Here is a 13219-nt window from a genome sequence, read left to right on the forward strand (position 1 = left end):
GAATCCTTTTTCCCATTAGTAGATTTTAATTTCCTTTTCTCTCACAGTCAAATTCCAAGCATGCCTTATAAAACCAGCCACAGAATATACACACGAACACACCGTTTTTATGTTTACAAGTAGACTTAAGAATATACAGTGGTAAACTATATCTTAAATTAAAAATGTGACCACTTTAAATGATATTTTCACTTTTATCACTATTGCTTTGGTAATTTGATTCCCAGATACTAGGCAAACGTATCTAGGTAGCTCTGTATTCTATTGAGACATGATCTTTATTAGGAGCTTAAAAAAATAATCTCATAAATGTTCCTTAGAAGTGAAAAAAAAAATGTTCTGAATTCACGGCTATGTCTACATCATAGTAAATTTATTACTACCAAAATTCCTATCTGAAATTCTGTTTTGATAACACTAAAAACAATTCTTTCTCTCTCTCTCTCTCTCTCTTTTTTTTTTTAAAAAAAATTTCACAAACAGGACACAAAAATTGCTTCATTGGAGCGAAACATAAGGGATCTTGAGGATGAGATCCAGATGTTAAAAGCCAATGGTGTGCTAAACACTGAGGACCGTGAAGAAGAGATCAAACAAATAGAGGTTTACAAAAGTCACTCCAAGTTCATGAAAACTAAGGTATGGTTCAGAGTTACAAACTTTTATACTCTTAGTGTGACTGGAAAGTTACAGTTTACTTACATTCTTTTCCCAAATATATAATCTGCTTTATATGATATCATGAAATATATGGATAAGAAAGAGGAATGCAAAAATTTTAGTTCAGATGCATAAATTCCAAAAAGAAATCAGGGAAAATCTTTGGTAGAATTTCTACCTACAAAGGGGTTCAGGATTTTCTAATGAGTTCCTTTGTTGTTGCTCTGTCGTGGGAATTAAAATTACCTTTTAATAGTCCTCTCACTTCTAAATTTTCTGAGTTTTCAAAACTATTTTAAAAAGTTTCTTTCATTGCCACATTTTGAGTCCATCCCCAGAAGATGATTCTCAAAAGGTGATCTTAGAAGTTAACTCACCTGATTTGAATGATATGAAGACATTTAGGTTTTAGTATAGTGTTTAAGACAAAAGTTGACTTTGAGTCCCATTGCTACTATTTGTACAAATTATTCAACTTCTTTAAGCCTCAGTTTCCTCATCCATGAAATAGGAATAAGAAAAAGAAAAATGCCTCTATCATTTGGTTTTTTGATGATCCCAAGAGATTATGCAGTTAAAGCACATGGTCCCTAGTTTGATCCCTACAAATGTCAGGCATTGTTGTTGACAGTGGTCATTATTATTATTGTTATCTGTTGCTATGGAATATTTATGTATTATTATAATAATGTGTTTCATTAATTTATTTCATATTGCTAGTTTTGAAAAATTAGTCTTATATTTTTCAAAATTGAACTAGGCTACAAATGGACCATGCACCTGAATATCTATTATTTTTACATATATATAATTATTGACTATATGAATAGTCCAAATAGGTCTAATAAGACTTTGAGGTGCTTTTATCTATTACTATCTTTAAATTATTTTGCTTCTGAAAATAATAACTGCACCAATTAAAAATTTTTTTCAACCACTTGCTCTTAAATACTCCTGTTTTTGATCTAGATTTTACTCTTTTCAATTGCTTTATAAAATGTAGCAGATTTAAGAATAATGCATATTTCTGTGAGAAAGCAGTGGGAGTAGGGAGATAAAGTATTTAAATGATAATTGATTTTTTTATAAGTTGTGAAATAAATGCATACTCATTGCAGAACATTTGCAAATTATAGAGAGGAAATAATAATATCTAGCATCTGCTTCTCCTCATATGTGTGTACATATGTGTGTTTTTTTCCAAGAGAAAAAACAAAAACTGTACTTAATTCTGCCAACTTTCCACCTGTAAGTTGACATTGAGATTATGAATAAAAATGTGGATCAAGGAGTGGAGATATGAGAAGGATAATGTCCAGTGGGTTTGAATCTAACCCCTTCCTTTCAGGGACCACCACAAAATGCAGAATAGGTTTTCCTGCTCAGCCCTGCCTTCTGGTTTCATTTTTGCAGTCCTTCTCTCTCAGAGCATTCATTAAGCTGAGGTGCAGCAAGCACAGTTGCAGGGTGGTCTGCAGATGATGACCAAATTTCTCTGGGAATGAAGACCAGAGGCACAGATCTGAGTGAACACATGAAGTTTGGGGGAAACGACTGTTTCAGCTAAAACCTTTCCTCCCTTCCCTGTCATTGCATGGTGGGAGAGAGTGCAAGCCTCTACTATAACGAAAACTGCCACGAAATTTGTAAACTTCACTCACACCATGGACTCCTGTCCAGGTAAATAAAGCATTTCTATGGTCGTCAGCAAATAAGTCCTGACTGTTACTGGCCCACAGTTGTCTGAGAGACTTACTTTGAAGGGTTGGTTCCCAATGTGGTCAGGCCAGAAGAATGATTGCAGGGAGTTATGGAGTAGGGTGGGAAGAGTCCAGGCTGAGGGTGAAGGCAGACTGGGGAGTCTCTAGCCTGTCCTTGCTGGCGGCATGGCTTTGCGGAGTGGCTAGAGTCACCCAACCACACTTTTCTCTTCTGTAAAAAGGGGGCAACACCACCCACTGTAGAGGTTGTCCTAAAGGATTAAATGAAATAAGGTAGTTTAAGTTCTTGGCTCAAAAGAAAAAAAAAAGCTGTTGACTTCTAATCCACTGCCTGGTATTTCTCCAGCAAAATAGTTTATTAAGGAACAACAAAGAATTGCAATTTGGGACATGGGGTCTAATGGTAAACCACACACATACAGAGAAACAAAAGAGAGGAGTTTTATGGACTTGGGAGGGGCTGTTGGAGGAAACTGCAAGTTCAAAGTACAGTGACTTTTCAGTGCTGAGCTATGGCAGCCTCCCATTGGCTGAGCTGTTCCAGGGCCAGGAGGAGTCTTTCCTTCCTCCTGCTGTGATAGTAATGTGGCATCACTTCCTGTCAGAGATGCAAGTTTTGTCTCCTCTCCTTGGGGTCAGTTGGTCTACACGTGCATGTGCATGACAGTTTTCTAGTCTCCCGACTCCATTTTAAATGAGGTTTTGTTTATTAATTTTCACAGTTCAATATTATACCCATTATTATTGAAGTATAACCAAACATAATAATAATAATAATAATAATAATAATAATAATAAATGTATTTAATTTGATTAATGGGGACAAGGGATTCTAAGGAATAAAATTAAAGTGAGTTCTTATAATGTCATATCCCTTACAGACTGATAAAAATTAGATAAAAAATACCCCTAAGAGTTATTTTTTTATATTTTCTCAATTGAAAGAATGTTTTTATTGGGTCGAACCATAACAGTTATTGCTCAAACTTTGTAACATTACTTCAATTACTTGTTTTTCTTACTTCTACTTTGATTCCTTACTTAAGCCTAGGAATGGCCTAGCAGTTCTGTTAAGACATAGCTATTGCTAAACATTTAGTCCTGGGTGCTTGTGTCTTGTGCTTTTGGGATCCTTATGTTGTATGCACTGATTCCAGTGGTGAAACCATTTATCATGGAATTTGTGAAATGGGATAGGCATGGGCTGATAGCCTCTAAAATCGGATCACTAGCATATTTTATGGTTTATTGTTGCCTATTTGAACAATTTCTTAACAAAGTTTACATGACTATATTGCTTGTCAAATCATCACAGATATGTGAGGAGTTAATTTTTGCAATAGTTGGTTACACACATTGACAGAACAATTTAGCATCACCATTGGGGGTCTCTTGAACTCTTTAATTTTGCAGAGTTGTATGGATGGATAAAGCTGTCATTGATGGAGTCTGAGTATTGCAGTCCCCATAGACTTGTTAAACATTGTTTTTAGCACATAGCACTGAGCTAGCCACTGAGGCCCACTAAAAATACTGCATGTTCAAAGTATTTTCCGTCCATTCATATTGACCACTTAGTAAAGAAATATACTCAAAACACTACCCTGAATGCCCTAGCTGGTTTGGCTCAGTGGATAGAGCATCAGCCTGCGACTAAACGGTCCCAGTTTCTATTCTGATCAAGGGCACATGCCCTGGTTGCAGGCTCGATCCACAGTAGGGAGTGTGCAAGAGGCAGCCGATCAATGATTTTCTCTTATCATTGATGTTTCTCCCTCTTTCTCTCCCTCTTCCTTCCTCTCAGAAATAAATAAAAATATAAAACAAACAAACAAACAAAACAACACTACCCTGAAGATTTAATGGGAGGGGAATTCACTTCTGGCTAGAGCAATGCAGGCAGGTTGTTTAGGTTTAGAGGTGTCAGTATTTTTTTGTATAAATATTCAGATTGTCAAAACAGCAATGACAAGTCTGGTGAAGAATGCAGACTTAAATCAATGTTAGAGAAAACCTAGAAGGATAAGTGAAAATATCATCCCACCCCCAACTTCACACAGATAGGGAAGTAGGAAGAACTCAAATCTATGTGAAATGACAGGTTTTCCAAAACAGGAAAGAAATTTTAAATTATAAATCCTCGAAGCTCTGAAACTCACTTGGGAAATAGAAAAGTAATTGTTAAGGGCACTGGGTTTACTGAGGCAGTGATAGAAATGGAAATCACCTAAGGACTTTGGATTCCAACTCACAGAAAATGCTAGATTTCAGGCTAGGAGTGTTGACTTTACAAACTTCTGTTTTAATGGCTTATAAAGATTCAAAGAGTCATGGTAGAACATTTCAGACATCTTTATGAAATGCTGCATAAGGAGGGGACTCACACTCTTTGGAAACCAAGCTTAAAATTGCAGTTAAATGTTGTTCCTTCTTATTGCTGATTGTAATGAATATGTGGAAAGCTTTAAAGGTGGCCCAGAAAGTTTCTACCTAATCAGGGGCTTTTGGAGAGGCATCTCAGAATAACCACTGTGTACAAGACCAGGTTTAGAAGTGCTGACTGACCTGAGTATTTCTTTACCAGATGTTAAAGCATGTTTTATCATGCTTACTTCTAAGTTTACTATTTTTTATTTTTTTGTTAATCCTCACTAGGGGATATTTTTTCCCCATTGATTTTTGTTTGTTGTTTAAGAGAGAGTGGAAAGGAGGGAGAGAGGGCAGATAGAGAATTAGAGAGAGGAAGAGAGAGAGAGAGACATCTATGTGAGAGAGACACATCGATTGGTTGCCTCCTGCACATGCCCCAACCAAGGCTGGGGATCAAACCTGCAACCCAGGCACGTGCCCTTGACCAGCATCAAACCCACAACCTTCAGTGAGTGGGTCGAAGCTCTAACCATTGAGCAACAACAGCCAGGGCAGGAGTTTTCTATTTTTTTTTTAAATGACAAGATAAACTCAACCTGATTATGAAAAAATAGCCCCTAATATTGTTCACATATCCATGTCCTCATTTGCTGATATTTTTGAAATACTGTTTAACTGGAAATTGTTTTTATGATTCACTGTTGATAAAACTGACTCAGCATTTGATTCTTTTTCATTAACAGAGCAGGATCTTAAATCAGTCTCCATTTCAATCTGTAATGATTTGCTCCAAATAGATAATAAAGGCAGCTAATAATAATTGTTATATACAAATGCATTTTTGATATAGGAGTATATTGAAGATACTTTTTTTCAGTGAAATTTGACATAGAAACAATGTTCAAATGTTGTGCTATGAAAAGGAATTTCTGCTTAATTATTAAGATGAGTCAAGCATGTAGGCTGGAGGGAAAGGAAGTATTTTAATAGCCACGTGAAAGGGTGTACACCTCTATCTTGATGCTGAGCAGATACTGGGACTGATAGGGATCCTTGAAAGCTCGGTGATTAAATTAAGCAGCAGTGAAGCTTTTTAACAAAAGTAAATTGCTTTTGTTAATGTGATGTCATAGAAAAACTATGAAGTAACGTTTCTGGAAAGCTGGAAGGTGAATTGCAAAAATGTAAAAGCAGATCTCAGAAACTCAGCTGTGCAAAGGCAGAGGGATGCTGGCCATAGTCCTGGGTGGAGATTCTGGCGTCCTGCAAGCCCTTTGGCACTTGCACATTATCCCTGAGTACGGAGGCTCTGGGATACCTGCTGGCTGCACCACTCTCCCAGTTGGAAACTTCAATTTCTACACCTTCTCCTCCCCCCTGACTCCGCCTTGTTCCAACAGGCCTCCCCAGAGAGCTTAGAGGGATCAGACTGTGAGAGCAGAACTAAGAGGCTGTGAAAAGCATGAATTACTTTCAGGAGCACTGTTAAGCCTTTAACAATGGAAAGTAACATAAATAAACGTTTTTCTGGTAGGGAAAGAGTGATGGCATCCCTTGTTCTGTACAAGGCTTTGTTCCTCATCTAACACATTTCTCATCCACCGATCCCAGTGCTTCTATATTAGCTGCTCCCTCTGCTTTCAGACTGGCCCAAGACGCCAGTCTGTTGTGTTCCACCCCCCTCCTTTATTTGGAATTTGTAACCCATTTTCTTATTAATCTCTGACGGATTACAATCCTCATAACCCAAACTGCATGATAACACGCATATCACTTGCTACACACAAGGGCCATATCTGCAGTGACAAAGAAGCTGTTTTCCTTGGCGGAGTCCTTTTCTCAGGGTGTTGGTTGTGTCACAGACATAAGCAGTGGAAGAACTTTCAGACGAGATGAAGTGTGCCTGATGTCCACATGGACTTCATACAAAGCGTGGATGTAATTCCGATGGGCTTTTCTTGCCATCACCCAGACAGCCTTCCCCCGCCTCCGTTCTCATGTATGTTTGATTGCATCACTTTCCATTTTTATTGAGTTTACGGCTATAAAAGAAGCCAAAGGCATATTTTTATGGAAGAATATGTTTTTTTACCCCATAACTATATTCCCTCTAGAAAAGTCTTTTTCTGTTATTGTCTGGATATAATATTTATTTAAAATTCATCTCATGGCAGTGATAGTCTGAAAGCTATTTAAAGCAACTGTGTATTTAATATTTATAGACTGAAAGAGTTTTATCATTATCAGTCTGTTTTTATTGAATAAAGTAGGTGTATGTAGAACCTCCCATCTTCTTCCTTTCTATTACCAAAATACCATTTTGTCGATCAAGTTAATTTCATTCAAATTATTCGCTCAATACCCCACTCTCACAGTGGATTTCTACTCCAATATTTGTAGAAGTTAGCACAGATAGGGTTTTTCACTATAAGCATCATCTTTGCATAGGCATGTAGAGTTGAAAGTTTTGTTTTTAGCATATTTTCAGATAAATAAATTTCATATGTGGAGTCAACTAGATTCTGTGCTGTCAGGTCAACTGCCTGTGATTTGTAGCCAAATCCCCTGAGAAGACTGCTGATCACAACAGATTTTTTTCTTTTGTAATTTTAGGTAATCCTAACCCCGATTTCCCCTCTACTTACACTCCGTTGTGTGTGTGTGTGTTGATAATCAATCATGATTCTCTCCCAGTGAATGTTCATGCAAACTCGAAACCATTTTCAAGACTACCTTTCAGTCAGTCACTACCAAACCTTTCCTTTCAATATGGCAAGAAAAATGCAACCTGTTTGCTTCCCGATCAGTCTGACTTCTCCCTGAGAATGGAATCTCCTTCCATATAAACCTTTCTAGTAAATTGTGCAACCTGAACACTTCTGAAGATAGTCTCACTTCTTTTTAAGCATCTCACTCTGGTTCATGCTCAGCAGTTATTGTCAGTAGCTTGGTCCTTGTTTATGCCAGTTTTAGTTGCTGAAAACAACAAAAATTGCAGGGTGAAATGTATTTTACAACATATTTCCCCTGAGGAGGTCAACAGGGAAAAAGGGGGACATATGTAATACTTTCAATAATAAAGATAAATTTAAAACAAACAAACAGAAAATAAAATAAAAATGTACTTGTGAACTGTCAAGTTAGAAAGAATCTCAAGGGTCCAAACTAAGCCAAAGCAGGGAGCTGGAGTGATCAGTAGAGCACTGGATGTATCTTCTTGTTAGTCTTTGCTAGACAGGTGAACTTGAGCTTTGATTTCACAGTCACAGGGACATTTAAGAAAAGAGGTAGAAGCCTAGGCCTGCTCAAGATGAAGACTCAAATAGGGGTTCTGCTGCCACACCACATAAGGCTGGGATCCTGGACAGTATCACCCTTCAGTGTGAGGATTAACTAGAAATAACCTCCCAATTCTACTCTCCTCTCACTCAGACTGGGGACTCCAGGGAAAAGTATATATTTTGAAACTTTGAGCCAAGTGGAAGATGAAAAAACCATCTCTGAGAATCTATACCCACAGCTGGCTCTTGCACGGATGTGCAGTGTGAGGTGATCCAGAATCTTCAAATAGAGGATGTGGTTTAAAGGGGTCCTTGGTTGGTAGGGCCCCAGGTATTGGCAGAGGTAACTGCTCTGGAAGGCTGCATGCTAACTTAGCTACAAAGTATTTCTGTAGATAAAGTTACCAAAAAAAAGTGAAGGCACAATATTTTTTTAAATTAGAAAACCTGCAAGAAAGCAAGCCACCATAAGTGAGTCAGTAGAAAGAACAGACAGCAGAGCCAGGTGGCAAGAACTTTAGGACTTGGACTTTTAAGACTAATGCTATGACATAAATGTGATTAATATGTTTAAATAAATAAAAGAAGGTATTTGAATACAAATAAAAGTTGAGAGACTATAAAAATATCAAGAAAATTTAGCCCTACCAGTGTGGTTCAGTGGTTGAGCCTCGATCTTTAAACCAAGAGGTCATGGTTTGATTCCCTGTCAGGCCACATGCCCGAGTTGTGGGCTCAGTCCCCAGTGGGAGGTATTCAGGAGGCAGCTAATCAATGATTCTCTCTCATTGATGTTTCTATCTCTCTCTCCACCTCTCCCTTCCCCTCTGAAATCAATAAAATATATATTTAAAGATAAATTAAAATACCAAGCAAATTTAAAGAGAACTTCTAGAAATGGGAAATAAAAATGCAAATTTCAAAGCTCAATGAATCAATACAAAGTTGTCACAGAGGAGGGTCACAGAAGAAGAGAGACTTAATAAACTAGAAAATAGAGCAGAATAAATTAAATAAAAAGATGCAATACATGAAAGATAAGTTAAAATACATAGAAAAAGGTCAATTAAAAGTATAATCAGAGTTCCAGAAGGAAAGATGTAGTTGATCACTACTCATATTTGAAGAAATAAAAGCTGATACTTTTCCAAAACTGATGACAGGTACCAATCCACAATCAGGAGGCTTAAAGTATCCCAAAAAGGAGAAATTGGAAGAAACCTATCTATTTGTATTAAAAAAAGCCATAAAAGGCAAAGAAACAGTTTTAGAAAGCAGAATATTTGTCCAAAAGAGATATATGAATGGCTAATAAGTATGTGAAAATATGCTTAGTGTCATTAGTTAGAGAAATGCAAGTGAAAACCATAATGAGATACCACTTTATACCCATCATAATGGTTATGATGAAAAAGACAGACAATAACAAATTCTGGTAAGAGTATGAAAAAGTTAGAGCCCTCATTATTGCTGGTGGGAATGTGAAATGCTACAGTCACTTTGGCAAATGATTAAGGATTTCTTCAAAATGCTAAACATACCGTTGCCACATGGCCTAGCAATTCTACACCTATGTATATACCCAAGAGAAATGAAAACATGTCCACACAGGCTGGTGCATAAATATTCGTAGTAGCATTATTCATAATAGCCAAAATATAGATACAACATGCGTGCCCATCAACTGGTGAATTGATAGACATGCTTGGGAATATTACTCAGCAATAAAATGGATGAATCTTGAAACACTGTGCTATGTGAAAGAAGCCAGTCACAAAGTACATATATTGTGTGATTCCATTTATACAAAATTCCCAGAATAGGCCAATCTATAGAGACAGAAAGCAGATTATTGTTTGCCTAAAGCTGGGGGTGGAGGGTGGGGAATGGAGAGGTACAGCTAATAATTTCAAGCTTTCATTTTGAGATGAGGAAAGGTTTTATTTTGAGATGATTCACGTGTACAACCAAGATGATGATGTGAAAATACTAAAAACCATCAATAGTACACTTTAGTGAGGTGAATTTTATGGTATGTAAATTATATTTCAATAAAGCTATCAAAAATGCAGCTAATGAAAGATTTCATAACCTTTAAAGGAATGCATTTGTAGACATTAAGACAAAGAAACCATTTTTAGAGCTAAACATTGGTATAACTATAAGGAAGAATTTATTATTTCACCATTAAGTAGGTGTTTTTACCCCACCTTTAAGTGATTAACAGATGAGGCAGATTCAAAGATCGAAATATGGAAGACTGAAACTACTCATCCATCTCCCTTCCTTCCTCTCTCAAATCAGTAAACACATCCTTGGGTGAGGATTATAAAACAAAGCAAAACTCTTTCCAAAGTTGTAATAAAATGGAACTTTCTGAAACCTAAGAGGGCCTATAAAAAGCTAACACAAACATGAACGAACGTTCATGGTGAAACATTGAAATTCTTCCCTTTATGATCAGGAACAAGACAAAAAAGGAATTATTTCCACTAGCTTCTCTGTCTTTCTTTGCCCGCTGTGTGTTTGGTATGGCTTCCTCGGAGCACAGCGGTTGTAGGATAGCTGACTTCTAGCATGGTGGCTGGCTGCCAGTAGGAGGAGGCCGAAGCTGCCATTCCTTCTGCAGGCAGAAATGTAGAATGCTGGTGACATAAGATTGGCAAAGCTGTGGAGTGATGAACACACCGTGCCTGTGACTATGAATATTAATGTAACTGCTTTGGAAAACATTTGTTTGTCTAGTGAAGTTGAAGGTGTGTATACTATGTGGTCCAGCAATGTAACTTTTAGATTATTTTTACTATACCAGTATGTACCAGGTGATATGTAGAAGAATGTTCAGAATAACACTTTTTAAAAAAAAATATTTTTATTGATTTCAGAGAGGAAGGGAGAGGAAGAGAGAGAAACATCAATGATGAGAGAGAATCACTGATCGGCTGCCTCTTGCAGTTCCCCCACTGGGGTTCGAGCCTGAAACCTGGGCATATGCCCAGACCTAGAATGAAATTGTGGTCTCTTGGTTCATAGGTCGACACTCAACCACTGAGCCACATTGGCCAGGCCAGAATAGCACTTTAATAGGAAAAAAACAACAACTAACAACACCTGGAAACAAACCCAAATGTCTATCAGCAACAGAATGGACAAATAAACTGCGGTGAAGTTTTACAATGGAATACTGTTCTTCAATGAAAACAAACAAATTGCTTGTACAGTACACGATTTAATCTCCAGGACATAAAATTGAGTAGAAAAAAGCCTAACGCATAAAAAAAAAAAAAATCCCACAAAACATACACTGCAAACAATGTTAAAAACCTAAATAGTATCCAAAACTAAATGGTATATCATTTACAGATGGAAAAAAATACATGGTGAACCGAAAAGACAAGCAAGACAATGATCAGCATAAAATTTAGAGTGGGAATTATTTCTGAAGGGGAAAAGAAGGAGATTGAAATGGGCTGGAGCACAGATAATTCTAATAATCTTTTTTTGGTGAACTGAATGATAGATATTACTTGTGTTATTTTCCCTTATACTTTATATATATTTTATTTCTTTTGTATTTTCTCAGTATTTAATATAAGCAAAAGAAACGCCCCCAATATATATATATTTTTTGGGGGGGTGAGAATTCTCTTTTGTCAAATAATGCCCTTGAATGATTGTTTCCACCATGGAATACTAGAGAAGGTCCAGGTTATGTCTTAGGTTAAGTACCTTTATTAGCTCCCTGTTTACCCTTCTGAGGATCTTGGTGAATTGTCTTTGGTTTCATAGATGAATAGTAGGTTTGGCCAGGAAGCCTTCTTTCCACTGTGAACCTTGGTTCTCAGTGGGGTGGAAGGTGGAAGGCTGTCTGCTGAACTTACCTTTCCGGCTTTCTACACTCTCCGCGCCACATTTGCAGAGGCTCCCCAGAACCCAAGACTGTGTGACTCCCAGGACCATCTTTTTCATCAAATCTGCATTGTTGGAATAATAATCACTGACTATGAAAAAGAAAAGGAAATAAGTCATTTAAAGAACACACACACACACACACACACACACACATACACACACGCGCGCGCGCGCGAGCGGAATATAAGAGAAATTAGTAGTTTTCAAATAGAGAGTAGTATCTATGGCTTCTAATTTCTTGAAATTTTGTTGTTTTACAGATTGATCAGCTGAAGCAGGAACTTTCAAAGAAGGAATCAGAACTTCTTGCCTTACAAACAAAGCTTGAAACCCTTAGCAATCAAAATTCAGATTGCAAGCAACACATTGAAGTGCTTAAAGAGTCGCTTACTGCCAAAGAACAGCGGGCTGCCATTCTTCAAACCGAGGTAAGGCACTGTCTCAGGATTCTGGGCAGCAGATGCTGAGTTGATAGAAAATGTTCTACCTGAACAGCTTTCTTTAAAATATTCCTTATCCAAACCCTTGGGGCAAGAGGTGTTTTGCATATCGGATATTTGGGTGGATTTTGGAAGGGTAAGACCTACTGCATGTATCATACTGTGTAACACTCCCAGTGAGGTTGCTGCGAGTGTTATACAAACACATGGATATTTCTGCAGAAAACAAATTCTCACCCTAAAGTGGGTAAAAAAGACTCTATAAGTAACCCTCTGCTAGTTTGCGTAAGGTTGTGCCAGTAAAGGGAGTTTGCTTCATACTTGGATTTTTTTTCTTTAATTTTTTCAGAGCTTTTCAGATTTGGGAACCACAGATAAAATAAATGATCGGATCTGGAATGGTTTATTTTATCAGAAATCATTTTAAAAAGTCAGAATGTCATTTATCTTTCTTTGTTGTGTATTTATATTGTTCCCCCTCCTGGCACCTATGATTCCAAAGGTTTCTTACTTCCTAGAGAGTCTCCTTAATTTTCAATATTCTTTTACCCATTGAAGAAAGTTGGTATTATACAAGTTTCTTAAAGGAAAAATTGGTTTGTTATTTCTTATTCACACCTAGAGAAAACAAACAAACATGTTACTAACCTATTTCCTTGCTTCTCCCCATTGGATTATATTTTGGGAATGGCTAAGGAATGCAGGACACAAGCTACTTATTGTGTAAATAAAACAGTTGGCAGAAAATAAATTATTCGTGTGGGCAGCAGCAAAGGATGTGGTGAATGCCCGGTTTCTGTGTAGAGGCAGCATATGATGTGATCACTTTGGGAGA

At 37.2% G+C, this 13219-nt stretch overlaps 1 protein-coding gene across 12 annotated transcripts in view; it reads left to right on the plus strand.

The window, feature by feature from the left end:
• Positions 1–13219, plus strand: part of ERC2 (ELKS/RAB6-interacting/CAST family member 2) — a 909167-nt gene that overhangs the window by 300609 nt on the left and 595339 nt on the right. For all 12 annotated transcript variants that reach the window (XR_013960983.1, XR_013960984.1, XM_080676097.1 and 9 more), the window contains 2 exons: positions 484–639; positions 12205–12372. Coding sequence is in view for 10 of the 12 variants with exons in the window: in XM_080676097.1 (XP_080532223.1) it covers positions 484–639; positions 12205–12372 (324 nt within the window). In the remaining 2 variants the exon portion in view is untranslated. The remainder of the gene's footprint in view (positions 1–483; positions 640–12204; positions 12373–13219) is intronic.

This window comes from Plecotus auritus (genome assembly GCF_963455305.1).
Source record: "Plecotus auritus genome assembly, chromosome: 6".
Classification (NCBI taxonomy): Eukaryota; Metazoa; Chordata; class Mammalia; order Chiroptera; family Vespertilionidae; genus Plecotus; species Plecotus auritus.